Source organism: Heterobasidion irregulare, assembly GCF_000320585.1.
Source record: "Heterobasidion irregulare TC 32-1 unplaced genomic scaffold scaffold_05, whole genome shotgun sequence".
In the NCBI taxonomy this organism is placed as follows: Eukaryota; Fungi; Basidiomycota; class Agaricomycetes; order Russulales; family Bondarzewiaceae; genus Heterobasidion; species Heterobasidion irregulare.
In genome coordinates this window covers 46,015-60,246 of record NW_009258201.1, presented here as the reverse complement: position 1 = coordinate 60,246, position 14,232 = coordinate 46,015, and the positions used below count along the sequence as shown (strand labels likewise).

Here is a 14,232-nt window from a genome sequence, read left to right as displayed (position 1 = left end):
ACCAAGCACTGTGCTACCTTCGGGGTATATCTCTCACTCAATATTCTCAGCTTCCTCGCGATCCTCGGATATGCTATCTTCATAGCCATGCTACTTGTGGCTTCATCAATTGTATAACTCCTTTGCTGATTCAGCTTCGACAGGCAGTCCGAACAAGCACGCGAACTACGGCGCTCTGTTCTTGCGGATCATTGGATTCTACGGCCTAGCTCCGTGCACCGCCACTTGGAATGCGAACAATGTTCAGCCGCATTTCCGTCCAGCCACAGCCATTGCTGTCGCCTTTGCATGCACCAACATGGGGGGTACGCGATGCGATCATCTTCATTTGAATTATTCGTGCTCATCATCGATTCGTTCATTTCAGGTATCGTTTCCACTTGGATTTTTATCGACCCTCCACGATTCCACACCGCGTCAGCCGTGAATGTGTCCTTCGCCATTGGCAATGTGATTGTGTGTTGTGGCCTCATCGTTTACTTAGTCCAGCAGAACACTGTTAGGGATGGTATAGGCTCCTGTATGAGGTTCTGCATCTCCTGAAGCCGAGATATCGCTGGTCCTTCGGATGCAGCGAGAAAGAAATCCTGAATCAAGCCATTTGTGAGGTTAGATGTAGTAGGGAGCGACAAGCGGCTATCCTGTGGCGAGACTCCAGGTGGCATATTCGGCAGAATCTGAGATAAATGTTGTAACTCGATCGATGCGCCAGAGATGTTTGTAGACAACGCCTCAGATAGAATTTTTCCAAGTGGGAGAAGGGGTAGATCGTCTTGGTCGTTGGAGGCTAGTGAGCTAGGAAGAGACAAAGACCTGGGGCGCGGTGAGAAGTAAGCCACTTCGCCTTCATCGAAAGAGGTTTCTTCGAACTGAGAAGTATCAACAGCACCATAGGCATCACGGGAATCGTCCTGCTCATCATTCAAATGATCTGCGGCATGGATGGAGCCGCTGAACGTAACAGCAAGATTGTCTATGAGATCTCCAGGCTCGCTTGGAGTTGTAGACGAATCATCTGGGACATGACTGTTCACCGCAGTCGACGTGTTGGCGGCGATAAGACTGCTGTCATTCGTTCCTATCACATAATCATCTATGGTGATGCTTTGTTCGCCAACGAAGCTCCATTCTTCTATATTATGGACTGGTCGGCCACGGAACAGATGAAGCAAGTAGTTCCCTAACACCCCCACATCGTCGCAGGGGGAAGGCTCTGTAGGCTAAGACATCAATCAATCACGAATGTGAGGATGAATCAATAAAAGACATACCTCTACCAAAGTGGACATTGTAGCTCATATAGCGAGCAGTGCCCACCGAGACTAGACCGGTTCTGAACGGAATGTGATCATTTGTTGTGAGGTCAATATATGGCTTGGCGAGTCCGAAGTCAAACATGTAGAGCAAGCTCGAGCAGTTGCCAAGATCCATGGCCAAGTTTTGAGGCTTGACATCGCGTAGGATGATCCCTCGTGAATGAACGAATTCGATTCTCTCAATCTGGATGATCGGAATATATAAGGGGAGGACACGCAAGGGAAAAAAAGGCATTTACCATTTCCAAGGCCAGGATCGCAACTGTTCTGAGCGACAGTGTCCCTCGGCACACCTTGTGAAGTTGCTCCAGCGTCACACCGACTCCGTCAAGAATCAAGAAGTAACCCCCGCCGTACATTTCGAACGTGTAAAGCGAAGGGATGGCCTGATACTCGCGCAGCTGCCGATACACTTGCGCCTCGTACGGCAAAAGGCATATTTCCTCCCTTTTCAACTCTTTCCGCTTGATAGATGCACTCTCGCAGCTTGCAAGGAATACCTCCTCATCCGGCTTGCCCGCCTTTGGCATCTCCCGCTTGATAGCAACTTCTTCCCCCGTCAGGACGCGGAAAGCGGAGAAGACGGTGCCTACGAAAAAAATCAGCCATGCTGTTGGTCATGAGGAGCCGTCCACATACTGAAAATACCAGAGCCAATGATACATGTCACCTGGTAGTGGTCGCATACACGATATGGAGGGAACATGTAAGACGGGCGGACGGGTGGGACAATAGACGAATTGCTAAGGTCAGGCCCATCCATTGCGTCGCACAGAGCCGATAGGTTCTCTACGATCAAGGTGGGCGTAGCTGTGTCAAAATAACCTTCGACTCCATGTCGAGAGCGGTTTGAAGGAGAATTACCGGGACACCCGCAGTGCAAGCGGGTTCCACGACGCGATATGGGCCGGCCTTCACTATAAGGATCTGAGGAGACGTGATCTCCGTATAACTCCGTTTAGAGCGCTAGAGGAGCGCAGGGAAGAGCACCGGATTTTGTGCGTGGGGAGATGCCCATGCTGAGGGCAGAATGTCGATGGTGAGTTCTGGAGGGATATGGGGTTGGAAGCATTGGAAAAATGTGGACGGGTGGAGTGATGGGATACCCAGAAGGGTATATCCACGCCTGTGCAATGCACTTATCGCCTCAATTGCATCTACACGCAAACGTGGCTTTAATATGATACCGACTGCTTTATCCAAAGATTCTTTCTCTGGCGAGACTCCGAGATGTAAACAGGTTTCAACCAATGCTTTGTGGGCGATCACGGAGTAGCATCCGTCGCGCGATTCCCTCAATCGAAGTGTCTCGCACTCGATATATATCTCTATCAACTGTCGCGACGTGCGTCTCTCCCAATCAAGCGGAGAGAGAGAAACCAGAGCGTCGCGGATGCCCGCCTCGCGAGCCTGCACGAGGGCATGGTTAATATGGGGTCGAATAACAGGAAAGTGGTACAACACTGACGAAGATCGTACCCAATAAATCGAAGGCAACGACTTTGACGTCAATAGCAGGCATTGCACGCTGTGGGTTCGGAAGCCGCTGAACGTCAGGGACGGGGCCATCATCCCATTCCAAATCGGATTCTTCGTCGGATTCTTGGTTTTCAAGCGGGTCGCCGTTGCAAGGGACTGGCATAGAGTGGAGCTTCGCGGCTTCTTTACCTCGAGTGTCGACCTCACTGTCTTCCAATAGACAGAGAAGAACGTCCCCCGTGCATTTCGCCTGATTCGAGTACACATAATTACTCACAACACGCGCTTCTTTGACCCACAAGATAGATCTAGTCGTACCCGCCCAGGAGTAATCAGATCCGAGCCTATGAAGACATAAAATTAACCAGAATAATTGATAGAAGTGCACGCAACGCGACGTACTGCTTGTATAGCAAGGGTTCGTTGTAGATCGAAGGACGGGCAAGTGGCGAAGGATCCTACCAATCGAGAAGTTCATAAATGCAGCTATCAGATTTTCGCCCCTGTTCGGTGCCGGTGGCACTTCTACCGCTCCACATCTCCCATCCATCCTCTACTACCCCATCGCCACCCGATGTGCAAACTCTCACCATCCTTCGACAATTGTCCTCTATGACTGACTCACAGAATATTTTGAAGTCAGTTTCATCCAGCTTGTGAAGTCTGCTGAAGCGGTCGCCCGAGATGTCGAAATCAGAGATAGTACACTTTGCGATGAGCTTAGGGAATGCGTAAAGATAGACTGGGCGTCCGCTCAAGCTGAAAGGGGGGTTTACGGTCAAAACCCTGTCTGTCTTCTCTGCAACAGGCCCTAGAGTGAAATGCGATCCTCGGAAGCTCCAGTCGACCTCTCGGATGAAACGATGAATGATATGAACAAGTGGGCGTGTTTGGGCGGCTGCTAAATCCAATGTCCTTAAGGTGCATGCGGAGCGCAACAAAGGGATGGGTAATGATATCGGCTGCCCTTTCGAGACCATAGATCGAGGTCCACTGTGCAGAAGGCTGAGGCAGAAATCTTGCAACGACAAAAGAGTGGGTCATAGCCTTTGTGAGGAGAGGGGAGTGCAGGAGTAACGCTCTTCAGGAAGACCAATCCAGCCTAGTGTGATGCCGTAATGTTTGTATAAGGACAGCTTTGACTGTTTCGTGCAGGTGGCGAGTCAAGGGCCCATCGTTGAGGCCACACAACTAGTTGGACCGATTAAACGTCTAGAGAAGTAAATAGAGCCAGTGATTTAGTCTGAAGGCATCAGCGACGAAAAACAGTAGGTATGGTCCAAGAAAAAGCGGTCCGGCAACCTCCGGTAGCTTGTCACTCTGTCTCGGCTCGCTTGCCACAACCTTGCCATAGCTCTTCCCATTCCTTCATTGTCCTTGATTTTCGATATCACTGTCTAGCCTTTCCATCCAGCATCTCCTTGATGGACATGTAGGTATGCATGACTATGCATGTCTCTGTCTCATCTTCATCGCATGACATCCTCTGGACTGCTTGGCCGGTGAGTCCAGCGTTCATGATAGAGTTCATTTCCTCCTCACTTGTGTTACTGTTTACATGCCCTACTTCTCAGTTTGTTCGATATCATGACTACCCGATACTTGGTTCAAGTTTCGGTTTCACTTGAAGCTTTGATCGGCAGAGAGACCCTACAGAAACGCTTGTGTGGGCAGTTGGAATAGGTGAATATGGTCACGATAGGATGCAGCTTGAAGGTACGCACCATTGGCTCATACGAAGCAAGCAGCGGAGCCACATGCTTACCGTGACTCCCTCTACTCGAACTCATTCGCCTTCCTCTCCAATCTCGGTCATATTCCACACCATACTCACCAAATCCTTCGACATAGCACAAAGCACTCGGTGATAATGTGATATTTGAGAGAGGCTGATCAGCGCTGACGACCCGAAGAATACAAGTACTTCTATTTATTTAGTACGTCCATCCGCGCCCAACGCCAACCGTGTGCCGTTTCTCCCTCCGACACCTCCGCATGCAGTTTCGCGTTGGATGAAGTCCATATCGCGTGCGCGCGTTGAGAATGCGCTGTCCTTCGCAGTTCCAGGGCTAGGTGTATCCCATCAATAGAGCAGTGAAATAGTCACGACAGCTGTTTTAGGAGGGAGTTGGTGCGGATCGAGGTAAGTTGTTTTCAGAAGACTTGTGTTACGATACAAAATCGCTCTTGTACCCTGACTAGCGCGGACTGGCCTATGCATATCGTATTCAGCTACCAAAAGGATCCCGGATAGATCACAATGACATCAAGCGTTCGTTTTCGATTGATTTCTTTCTCCATTCTCGTTCCTAGTGCAGTTGACTGCACGAGCCTTCCAAACAGTCCAAGCGGTTTCAGGGTAGTCTGAAAGTATGGAAAGGGCTCTTAATTGAGTTGGTGGCTGGTAACTAACAGTGTGCATACGATAGGTGAGGTGGATGCCACATGCAGACCGCCGGCCGGGGTCCGATTAATGGCAGTCATCATGAACCCAGAACGGGAAAGGCATGAGAAGCTTGGTACACGAGGCAGAACTGCAGGCAATCGAAGTCGTGTCCTGCGTACACGCGTCTGTGCGGCGTTTAACTGTGCTTTCTCAACCTCCATCTATCCATTCCTTCCATGAGTGAAGACGACCTCAGAGCAGCAGAATATCTCAGGTTTCTTAAGGCCTTCATCGATGGCGAACAGCGGTTGGTCCAAAACTCTAGCGCGCGGTTCCTCGAGGCTATCTGTGCCCAAGACGACGCCGCAAGCTGTATCAGCATGTTGGTTTCCAGTACGCAAGGACTCGAATGCGTCCAGAGCGCGATGCGCTTTGACTTGACCCCCAGTTTCTTCAACGGTCCTATGACAGACTTGCTCAAGTATCTTTCGGCTCCGAATCTTACGATCATCGGTGGAGGCAGCTTTCTGACGAAGATTATCATTGCGATCGTCGATCCACCCGTCTTCTGGTCCCCGTTCACAAAGGCGTTTCAAGCCGGGGAGTTAAGTCAAGACGGCCAGCTCGCTTTTGCTTGGCTGCTCCGGCAGCTGATCTCGTTACCCGGAGAATTCACTATCACTCATCGTGAGCTCGCCAACAACCCCACGATCTCTGCCGCCCTCCTTTCCTCCCCCCATGATGAAGTCCGTGAGCTCGCAACCCAGATCAAGAGCGTGTTTGACTCGATCCCCTCCAGCGTGTCGGGCGCTTCCGCAGGTATCGACCCGTCACGTGGTCCAGGCGGACGGCACGACAACGATTTTGCAGATTTTCGTGACATCACGATCCTCCCGACCGTGGATGAGCTCGCGTGCAAGCGTGCGGCATTCCTACGCCCGAGCGCCGCACTCGACGATCCGGACACGGCCGAGACGCGCGTCGCGATGCATCTCGATAATCAGTTCCGCTTGCTCAGGGAGGACATGCTGTATGCGATGCGGGAGGAGCTGGATATTGTACTTGGGAAGAAGAAGGGGAGGTTTCGCGGACTCGTCATCAACGGCCTCACCCTCCTTGGGGTTCATTGCCAGTCTTCTCCGGATAAAGCGTGCAAGTGGGGTATTAGGCTGCGGTGTCACGAGGACCTGTACTGGTTCAAAACAGTTCCGCCAGAGTTCCGCCTTGCGTATCTCCACAAGAACCAGAAAGTATTCCGGCACCAGTCTATGACATGTCTCATTGTCGATGGACATATCGTGGCGTTTGCAACAATTAATCGAGAAGAGGAGCTGCTCGCGAAGTGTCCACCCGTCATCGTGGTTCAGCTCGAGGACACAGCTAACACCACTCACGCTCTCCTAAAGCTTCAGACGTCGAAGCACATCACTCTTGTCCAACTTAGTACTGCCGTCTTCGCATACGAGCCCGTACTGACTGCGCTGCAAAAGAAGCAGGATATCACCTTCGCACCTGAACTGCTATTTTGGGGAAATGGAGACGAGATAGAGTCTATCTCTGACCCGCCAATGCAGATCGTTGAGGCTCTTCAAACGGACCCTTCACAAAATCTCCAAGAGTACTTCAACACACCAGGTCGCATCGTTCTCGACGAGGCGCAGTCTGCGTCTCTCCTTTCAGGTCTTACACAGAGAGTCTCGTTGATACAAGGGCCTCCAGGTACGAATACGTCTTGTCCCGTCGTTTTCGCGACTGTAAATGTATTCTCCAGGTACTGGCAAATCGTTCATCGGCGCGCTCCTTGCTAAGACACTTCACGACTTTTCCTCTGGGACCATCCTCGTCGTATGCTGTACGAACCATGCACTTGATCAATTCCTCGAAGACCTCTTGAAGATTGGCATTCCCGAAAAGAGTATCGTCCGTTTAGGTGCTAGATCAACGACGGACACGGCGGCGTCTCTGGCCTTACGAAAGCAGACGAAAGTAAACCGAATCAAGCGAGCCGATCAGATTGAGATTCGTAGCATCAGGTCGAAAGCTGATGACCTTCGCGCACACCTGGAGAGCAGCTTCGGGGCCTATATATCCTTCGATTTCAACGCTGCAGTTATCCTGAATTATCTACAGTCTAGCTTCGAGAAACGCCCTTACTTTGATGCGCTTTGCCTCCCAGAGTCGTACGATGGGACATACACAATCGGGCGGAGCGGCAGAGATGTCAGGCCGGATTATCTCCTCGATCGTTGGGCCAAGGGCCAAAATGCAGGGGTGTATATGGATGCGGCCAACGTTGTCAATGCGGAAAATATCTGGCGAACATCTTTCATTGAACGGCAGGCAGAACTTTCCCAGTGGAAAGAAGACATGCTCAAGGACCATGTCGACGTCGTATTGACTGCTGGAAGGAAGTACAATGAATGCTTGGCGCGGATTCGCGCCAAATATGTGGAGAGAGATACCGCGGTTCTGAAAAGCAAGCGTATCATTGGATGCACGACCACTGCGGCGGCTAAATATCGTGAGCAGATCAATAGTGCACGGCCAAGTATTGTTTTGGCCGAAGAAGCCGGGGAAACTCTCGAGTCGCATATCCTCACAGCTATCAATGAGGATACAAAACAACTTATTCTCATCGGAGATCACAAGTACGCTTTTCCTTTGAAAGTCCCAAATCATTTCTGTGTTTAGTTTCACTTTTAGGCAGCTGCGCCCGAAGGCCAACAACTATAGCCTCACGGTCGAGAAGGGTGAAGGGCTAGAGTTCAACAGATCTCTCTTCGAGCGTCTCGTCTTGAAGGGATATCCCCACAAGACGCTCCGCCAGCAACACAGGATGCGTCCAGAGATATCGGACCTCGTTCGACAATTGACGTACCCTGACCTCCTGGACGCTGACCGAACTAAGAACCGTCCAAATCTGCGGGGCGTTCAAGACAACATCGTCTTTATCAATCATAACAAACCTGAGGACGGGCTTCCACACGATGATATGGTTTCAACGACCTCGAAACAAAACATGTATGTCCTTGGACATTAGTTAGACTACGTGGATTGATAAAGCTACTGGGACAGTTTCGAAGTGGAACTTGTATTGAAAATTATTCGGTATCTGGAACAGCAAGGCTACGGAACTAATCAACTAGTGATTCTGACACCATATCTTGGGCAGCTTCGAGCGTTGCAGATGGCGATGACGGACCATGATCCTGTGCTAAATGATCTGGATACGTTTGACCTCATTCGTGCCGGGCTGTTCTCTCCATCGTACGCGAGGCACAATCGAGGTCTCATTCGCCTTGCAACGATAGGTTGGTCCTGTTTAGTTCTTGCGCCAAATCCCTCGTATGACACATAATTTAACGTAACGTACATAGACAACTACCAAGGAGAAGAAAGCGACATCGTGATAATATCTCTTACGAGGAGCAACTGGTACCACAATATTGGTTTCATGTCCTCTCGAGAGCGCTTGACCGTCCTTCTCTCTCGTGCACGGGATGCTATGATCATGATCGGCAATGTAGACACCTTCATGGAGGCCCGCGAGGGTAGCGAATCTTGGAGGATACTATTGAATTTGCTCAGAAGCAAGGGCCATCTCTACGAGGGTTTCCCAGCGAAATGCGAGCAACACCCAAATGAAGCCACGCTCCTGAGGTGTGCTCATGACTTTGATAGGTACTGCCCACGTGGGGGATGCCGACAACCTTGGTGAGTTCGACTGTTGCATATTCGCCTGACGCTTGACAGACTTTGATTCTTACCACGTTTCCTTTAGCAGAGTCAGGTTAAACTGCGGCATCCATGGCTGCACCCTCACGTGCCATCCACGCTACGATCATTCGGATATTCGGTGTGAAGCCGCCATGATCTCATTCTGTCCAAAAAACCATCCACGGAGCTATAAGTGCCATCAACCCTCGCCCAACTCATGTGCCAAGTGCGAAGATGAATATGCTAGGAAGCTCAAAGAGGAGCAAGAGGCAGCATATCAACGGGCTTATCGTGCAAGGCGCTTAGCCGAGCTTAATGACATAGGTCTTCGTCGCAGAGAATCTTTGCGATATGGGCGATTCGGAGAGGGCCCTCGGAGCGTCGCCGGACCGGTAGCCCAAATATTTTCTCATCGCCTTTTTAGAATGCCGAACCCCTCTGCAACGCTGTCCTCTACTTCAATCTCGGGTATTTTCGAAGCACCAAATCGCATTTCCAAGCCTGACTTGATATCTCGCATCAGCTCACCGTCTCAGCACTGGGATATGCCTCGGACATCACAAGGTCTTCCCCACCTCTACAAAACTGAATCTAGACACGATACTGGAAGAGCTTCGCGGACGCTATATGTCCACAACGCTGGTGTCGCATATTCTAATTGGAGCCAGAATACAGTTAACAGAGCAAGGGAGGAAGACGCGCAAAGGCGCACAGAGCATGCATTACGGACGCAACAGTATCAGGACGCAAAGATGGCGAGGCGACAAGCCGAGCATAGAGAGTGTAAAGGGGGCCTAGAAGCAAGGATGTCCGACTGGCTAACTGAGCCTCAGCACCAGAATCTCCAGTGTGAGCGGATTGAGCATGGACAAGGAGCTTGGAGTGGGGGGAAGCGGAAGCGGGATTCGCAAGAAGAGGTCATGATCTGGAGGCCAGACAAAATGAGCAGGCAAGACACTGAAAGGAGGAGAGGAAGGGTCTACCGTGAGCATAATAGTGTGCTCAGCGGCTAATATCTCGCAGGATCTAGTAGTATTACCGACACTTTTGAGTCCACCGATATCCGAAACTACTGTGTTGCCAATTAAATGCAAATATAAATATGACAAAATCCCTTCTGTAATTTTCATACCCTGCTTCAACTTTGAGGCCCAGAAGCAGCAAGATTGAATCAGGGGCTCAATAGATATGGATTTAAATAGTCTACCCCCTAAAACCAGACTGTGTGAAGCACAGTCTGGGTTTTGGGAGCCAAATCCGAGGTTGCACACAATTCTGTCTGATTCAATAGGCTTAAAATGTATTTGTCATGGTACCCTAATATTTTCATTAGTAGACATGGAGTACTGAAGATGTTACAGACAAAATACAGAATTGAGGGAAAACCTCAAAAAACCGAGTCTCCAGTCCACAATTATCCTTTTATTTCTATTGCAGAACTAATAAAATGCCCACACATACACTACCTTTCAAATTATAACCTAATTTTATTATTTGGATGAGGGGATCCAGAGATATGTAATTGTTTGTGATGTTGAGGGTATTCTGCAACCCGGAGACACAGTTTAGTCAGCATCGGGAAAGGGCGGCACACAGTCGGGAGATTGCGGGCGCACTGTTGTCACACTGTTGTCACACTGTGCACAGTCTCTCTGTTGCGCCACACAGTCCGGCCGAGACCGCACACAGTCCGGATTTTGGCGCTGGTTCAGCGCCACACAGTCCGGATTCTCGGTGACAGTCCGAGATTTGGCGGTGAATCTGCGCCACACAGTCCGGCCGTGCCGCACACAGTCCGTTGATTGTCGCGCCACACAGTCCGACTGTGTCGGCACACAGTCCGACTGTGTCGGAACACAGTCCGACTGTGTCGGAACACAGTGCCCTCCAATGTCTCGTGATCAAGCACGCTGCAATGTCGCGTCGCGTCCACACATTGCTAGTAGTATTACCGACACTTTTGAGTCCACCGATATCCGAAACTACTGTGTTGCCAATTAAATGCATTTATAAATATGAAAAAATCCTTTCTGTAATCTTCATACCCTGCTTCAACTTTGAGGCCCAGAAGCAGCGAGATTGAATATGGGGTTCAATAGATATGGATTTAAACAGTCTACCCCCTAAAAGCAGACTGTGTGAAGCACAGTCTGGGTTTTGGGAACCAAATCCGAAGTTGCACACAATTCTGTCTGATTCAATAGGCTTAAAATGTATTTGTCATGGTACCCTAATATTTTCATTAGTAGACATGGAGTACTGAAGATGTTACAGGCAAAATACAGAATTGAGGGAAAACCTCAAAAAACTGAGTCTCCAGTCCACAATTGTCCTTGAATTTCCATTGCAAAACTAATAGAATGCTCCTACATACACTACCTTTCAGATTATACCCTAATTTTATTATTTGGATGAGGGGATCGAGAGATATGTAATTGTTTGTGATGTTGAGGGTATTCTGCAACCCGGAGACACAGTTTAGTCAGCATCGGGAAAGGGCGGCACACAGTCGGGAGATTGCGGACCCACAGTCGTCACACTGTTGTCACACCACGCATAGTCTCTCTGTTGCGCCACACAGTCCGGCCGAGACCGCACACAGTCCGGATTTTGGCGCTGGTTCAGCGCCACACAGTCCGGATTCTCGGTGACAGTCCGAGATTTGGCGGTGAATCTGCGCCACACAGTCCGGCCGTGCCGCACACAGTCCGTTGATTGTCGCGCCACACAGTCCGACTGTGTCGGCACACAGTCCGACTGTGTCGGAACACAGTCCGACTGTGTCGGAACACAGTGCCCTCCAATGTCTCGTGATCAAGCACGCTGCAATGTCGCGTCGCGTCCACACATTGCTAACAGCGCGTTGTTACTATCTACAGATCCTCGAGGGATTGACCTTTCCCTTCCCGATCGTGTCCTCTCTCGCTGTCCATGCCCACGCTCACACTCCTGTCGTCTCTCTCCCCATGGGCTATCCACCATCTCCACCGCAGAGGCGTCCCACTCCACCAACGCCCATACGCCTACGCCTGCACTGCTCAACAACGCAGGCATCTATGACAATGAGGATGAGGATGAGGTTCGGCACCAGTGGAGATGATCACAGAAGAGGGAAGGAACGAGCGACGAGGACATCTACGAGAGGTACGTCACTCGCCCTAGTTTCTCCTCTTTCCCGTCCTACCCTCTCAAACCGATCCCCTGCCTTTCTGCTCTCCCCGCTCTCCCTGCTCTACCTGCTCGATATCATACCCACTGGCCCGCTCGCCCGCTCTCCTGCATCGCCCGCGCCCCCTCGCGCATCGTCTGCGTTTCCCGGATCCTTGCTTGACACGCCCGCATCCCCTACTCGATGCCACAGCCAGTCACTCACGCCGCTCTTCTATCACGGCCTGGAGCCCCTCCTTCGACATGCGTCCCCTCGACCCCCTCCACGGTGATATTCCCACTCTTGATGCCGTACCCAGTCGTACGCTCAGACCGTGCAAACCTCGCACTCATCCCCTTCACAATTCACGATTTCGCACTTTGCTTGCGCTGCGTCGCTGCCAAGACTCCGCGCACACTCAGCCCTATGCATGCTCACGCCCAGCACTTTTGTGTGCATCCCCTCTGCTGTTAACATTCCCACTCTCGACGTTGCACACCCTCGCCGCCTAGCACCCCTCGAAGAGGCTTCACAGCACCTGGTCCACGCGCGCGCCTGCTATCTCTCGCTCGACAACAAGCACCGGAAGAAGCTCGAGGCCCGTCAGCATGCCAGGCATGTGCGTTTGCAGTCGTACAAGACCATCGAGGAGCTGGACGAGTTCCGGAACCCCACACCCATGCACTTAGCTCTGCCCTTCCTGAACGTGTTCCACGGTCTCTATGGCGGCAGTGTCCCGCTCCACCAAGGTCCACGCACCCATACTGCTCCACGACGCGGACAATCACGACAACGGAGCGGAGGACGAGGAAGAGGATCGGCCATGTGGAGATGGGAGGTAATGGACGACGAGGCCATCTACATAGGTACATCGTCAGTCGCCCCAATTCCTCCTCTCCTGCTCTCCCTCCTGCTCTTCCAGCTGTCCCCCCGCTGGTCCCATGCCCACTGGCCCACTGGCCTGCTCGCGCGCATCGTCCACGCCCCCTCGCGCATCGTCTGCGTTGCCCAGACCCCCGCTCGACACGCCCGCATCTATCACTCGACGCCACTCACCTGCTCATCCCGCTCTTCTATCACGACCTCAATCCCCTCATTCGACCTGCGTCCCCTCGACCCCTTCGATGGCGACGTTCCTGCCATTGATCCCGCGCCCTGTCGTCCGCTGAGCCCACGCCACCCTGCCACCCAGCACCCTCGCACGCTTGCACCCAGAACCCTCGTGCTCATCTCCTCTGCTGTCGACGTCCCCACTCTCGACATCGTAAACGCTCGCCACCCAGAGCCCCCGGTGGCCCCGATCCCATCAAATGTCGCCCGTCCCTTCGATCCCATGTGTTCGTTCTCGCCTGCGTCCTGTCACGTACAACCACGCACACTCGTTCCCTTAGATACTCACACAGCATCCACCGAGCGCCCTCCCGCTCGTCTCATCGATCCCGTATGCATTCATCCCCCGACACCCCCGCAATACAGCACCCTCAACATCTTCAATCACTGAGGGCTGAATTGCGAAGCTGCTCCGTCGACGCCTCCGCGCGCGTGCTACACGCAAAGCATCGCAACCATTCTAGTGTCGACGAGAAGGATGATACCCAGCTGGCAACGGAGGACGAGGAACGAGTGCGTCGGAGAGACGAGCTGAGAAGAGTGGGCACGGATGACGAAGCTATCCACAATGGATGTAGGTATGTCGTCGTCTCTTACTCCCGTTCTTCTCCCGCACACGTACCTCTTGTATTCGACTTATCTGCCCACCCCCGCGCGGCATCACGCCCACTCTTCCTCATTCAGTCCTGCTCTCGACCTGCTCGCCCAACCCTCTCGACCCGCTTGCCCGACCCTCTTAGCCCGCTTGCTTACTTGCTCGCTCTCGTGCTCGACCCGCTCGACACCATGCCCACTTGCTTGTGTCGTCCACGTCCCCTCCGCACATCGTCTGCATTGCCCAGACTCCTACTCGACACATTCGGACTTCCTGCTTGACGCCATGGGCACTCGTGTGCTCGAGTGCTGGCCCTGCTCGACTGTTGATCCCACATTCGCCCTCGTCCCCTCAGGTCCACGCGCCCACTTTCGCCGGCGATTCATATCCATCCACACTCGTCTCCTCGACACCACTCACGCCCATCTACTTGCCCTCTCAATCCCCTCGATCTTCATGCCATTCTAACCTGAAAAGCTAG

The 14,232-nt window shown here is 52.0% G+C and overlaps 5 protein-coding genes across 5 annotated transcripts; 3 read left to right on the top strand and 2 right to left on the bottom strand.

Moving 5' to 3' along the window:
* Positions 1-1,236: 1,236 nt before the first annotated feature.
* HETIRDRAFT_318767 (uncharacterized protein) lies at positions 1,237-1,906 on the bottom strand (the record flags this gene model as incomplete). Its single annotated transcript, XM_009547650.1, has 3 exons — positions 1,237-1,500; positions 1,556-1,759; positions 1,817-1,906. Coding segments are annotated over 3 exons (558 nt in total), but the record flags the coding sequence as incomplete, so codon positions are not given.
* Positions 1,907-2,320: 414 nt separating this feature from the next.
* HETIRDRAFT_458802 (uncharacterized protein) lies at positions 2,321-3,245 on the bottom strand (the record flags this gene model as incomplete). Its single annotated transcript, XM_009547649.1, has 4 exons — positions 3,198-3,245; positions 2,796-3,139; positions 2,508-2,726; positions 2,321-2,442 (listed from the first exon to the last, which is right to left on the bottom strand). Coding segments are annotated over exons 2-4 (606 nt in total), but the record flags the coding sequence as incomplete, so codon positions are not given.
* Positions 3,246-5,417: 2,172 nt separating this feature from the next.
* Positions 5,418-8,976, top strand: HETIRDRAFT_451107 (uncharacterized protein; the record flags this gene model as incomplete). The annotated part of the gene is made up of 7 exons (XM_009547648.1): positions 5,418-6,900; positions 6,953-7,829; positions 7,885-8,202; positions 8,257-8,492; positions 8,559-8,732; positions 8,863-8,895; positions 8,963-8,976. 7 exons carry the CDS (start codon positions 5,418-5,420, stop codon positions 8,974-8,976), a joined length of 3,135 nt encoding a protein of 1,044 aa, XP_009545943.1.
* A 3,500-nt stretch (positions 8,977-12,476) lies between these two features.
* On the top strand, positions 12,477-12,938 carry HETIRDRAFT_317922 (uncharacterized protein; the record flags this gene model as incomplete). The annotated part of the gene is made up of 1 exon (XM_009547647.1): positions 12,477-12,938. A coding segment is annotated over one exon (462 nt), but the record flags the coding sequence as incomplete, so codon positions are not given.
* A 786-nt stretch (positions 12,939-13,724) lies between these two features.
* HETIRDRAFT_104654 (uncharacterized protein) lies at positions 13,725-14,219 on the top strand (the record flags this gene model as incomplete). The annotated part of the gene is made up of 1 exon (XM_009547646.1): positions 13,725-14,219. One exon carries the CDS (start codon positions 13,725-13,727, stop codon positions 14,217-14,219), a length of 495 nt encoding a protein of 164 aa, XP_009545941.1.
* Positions 14,220-14,232: the final 13 nt, after the last annotated feature.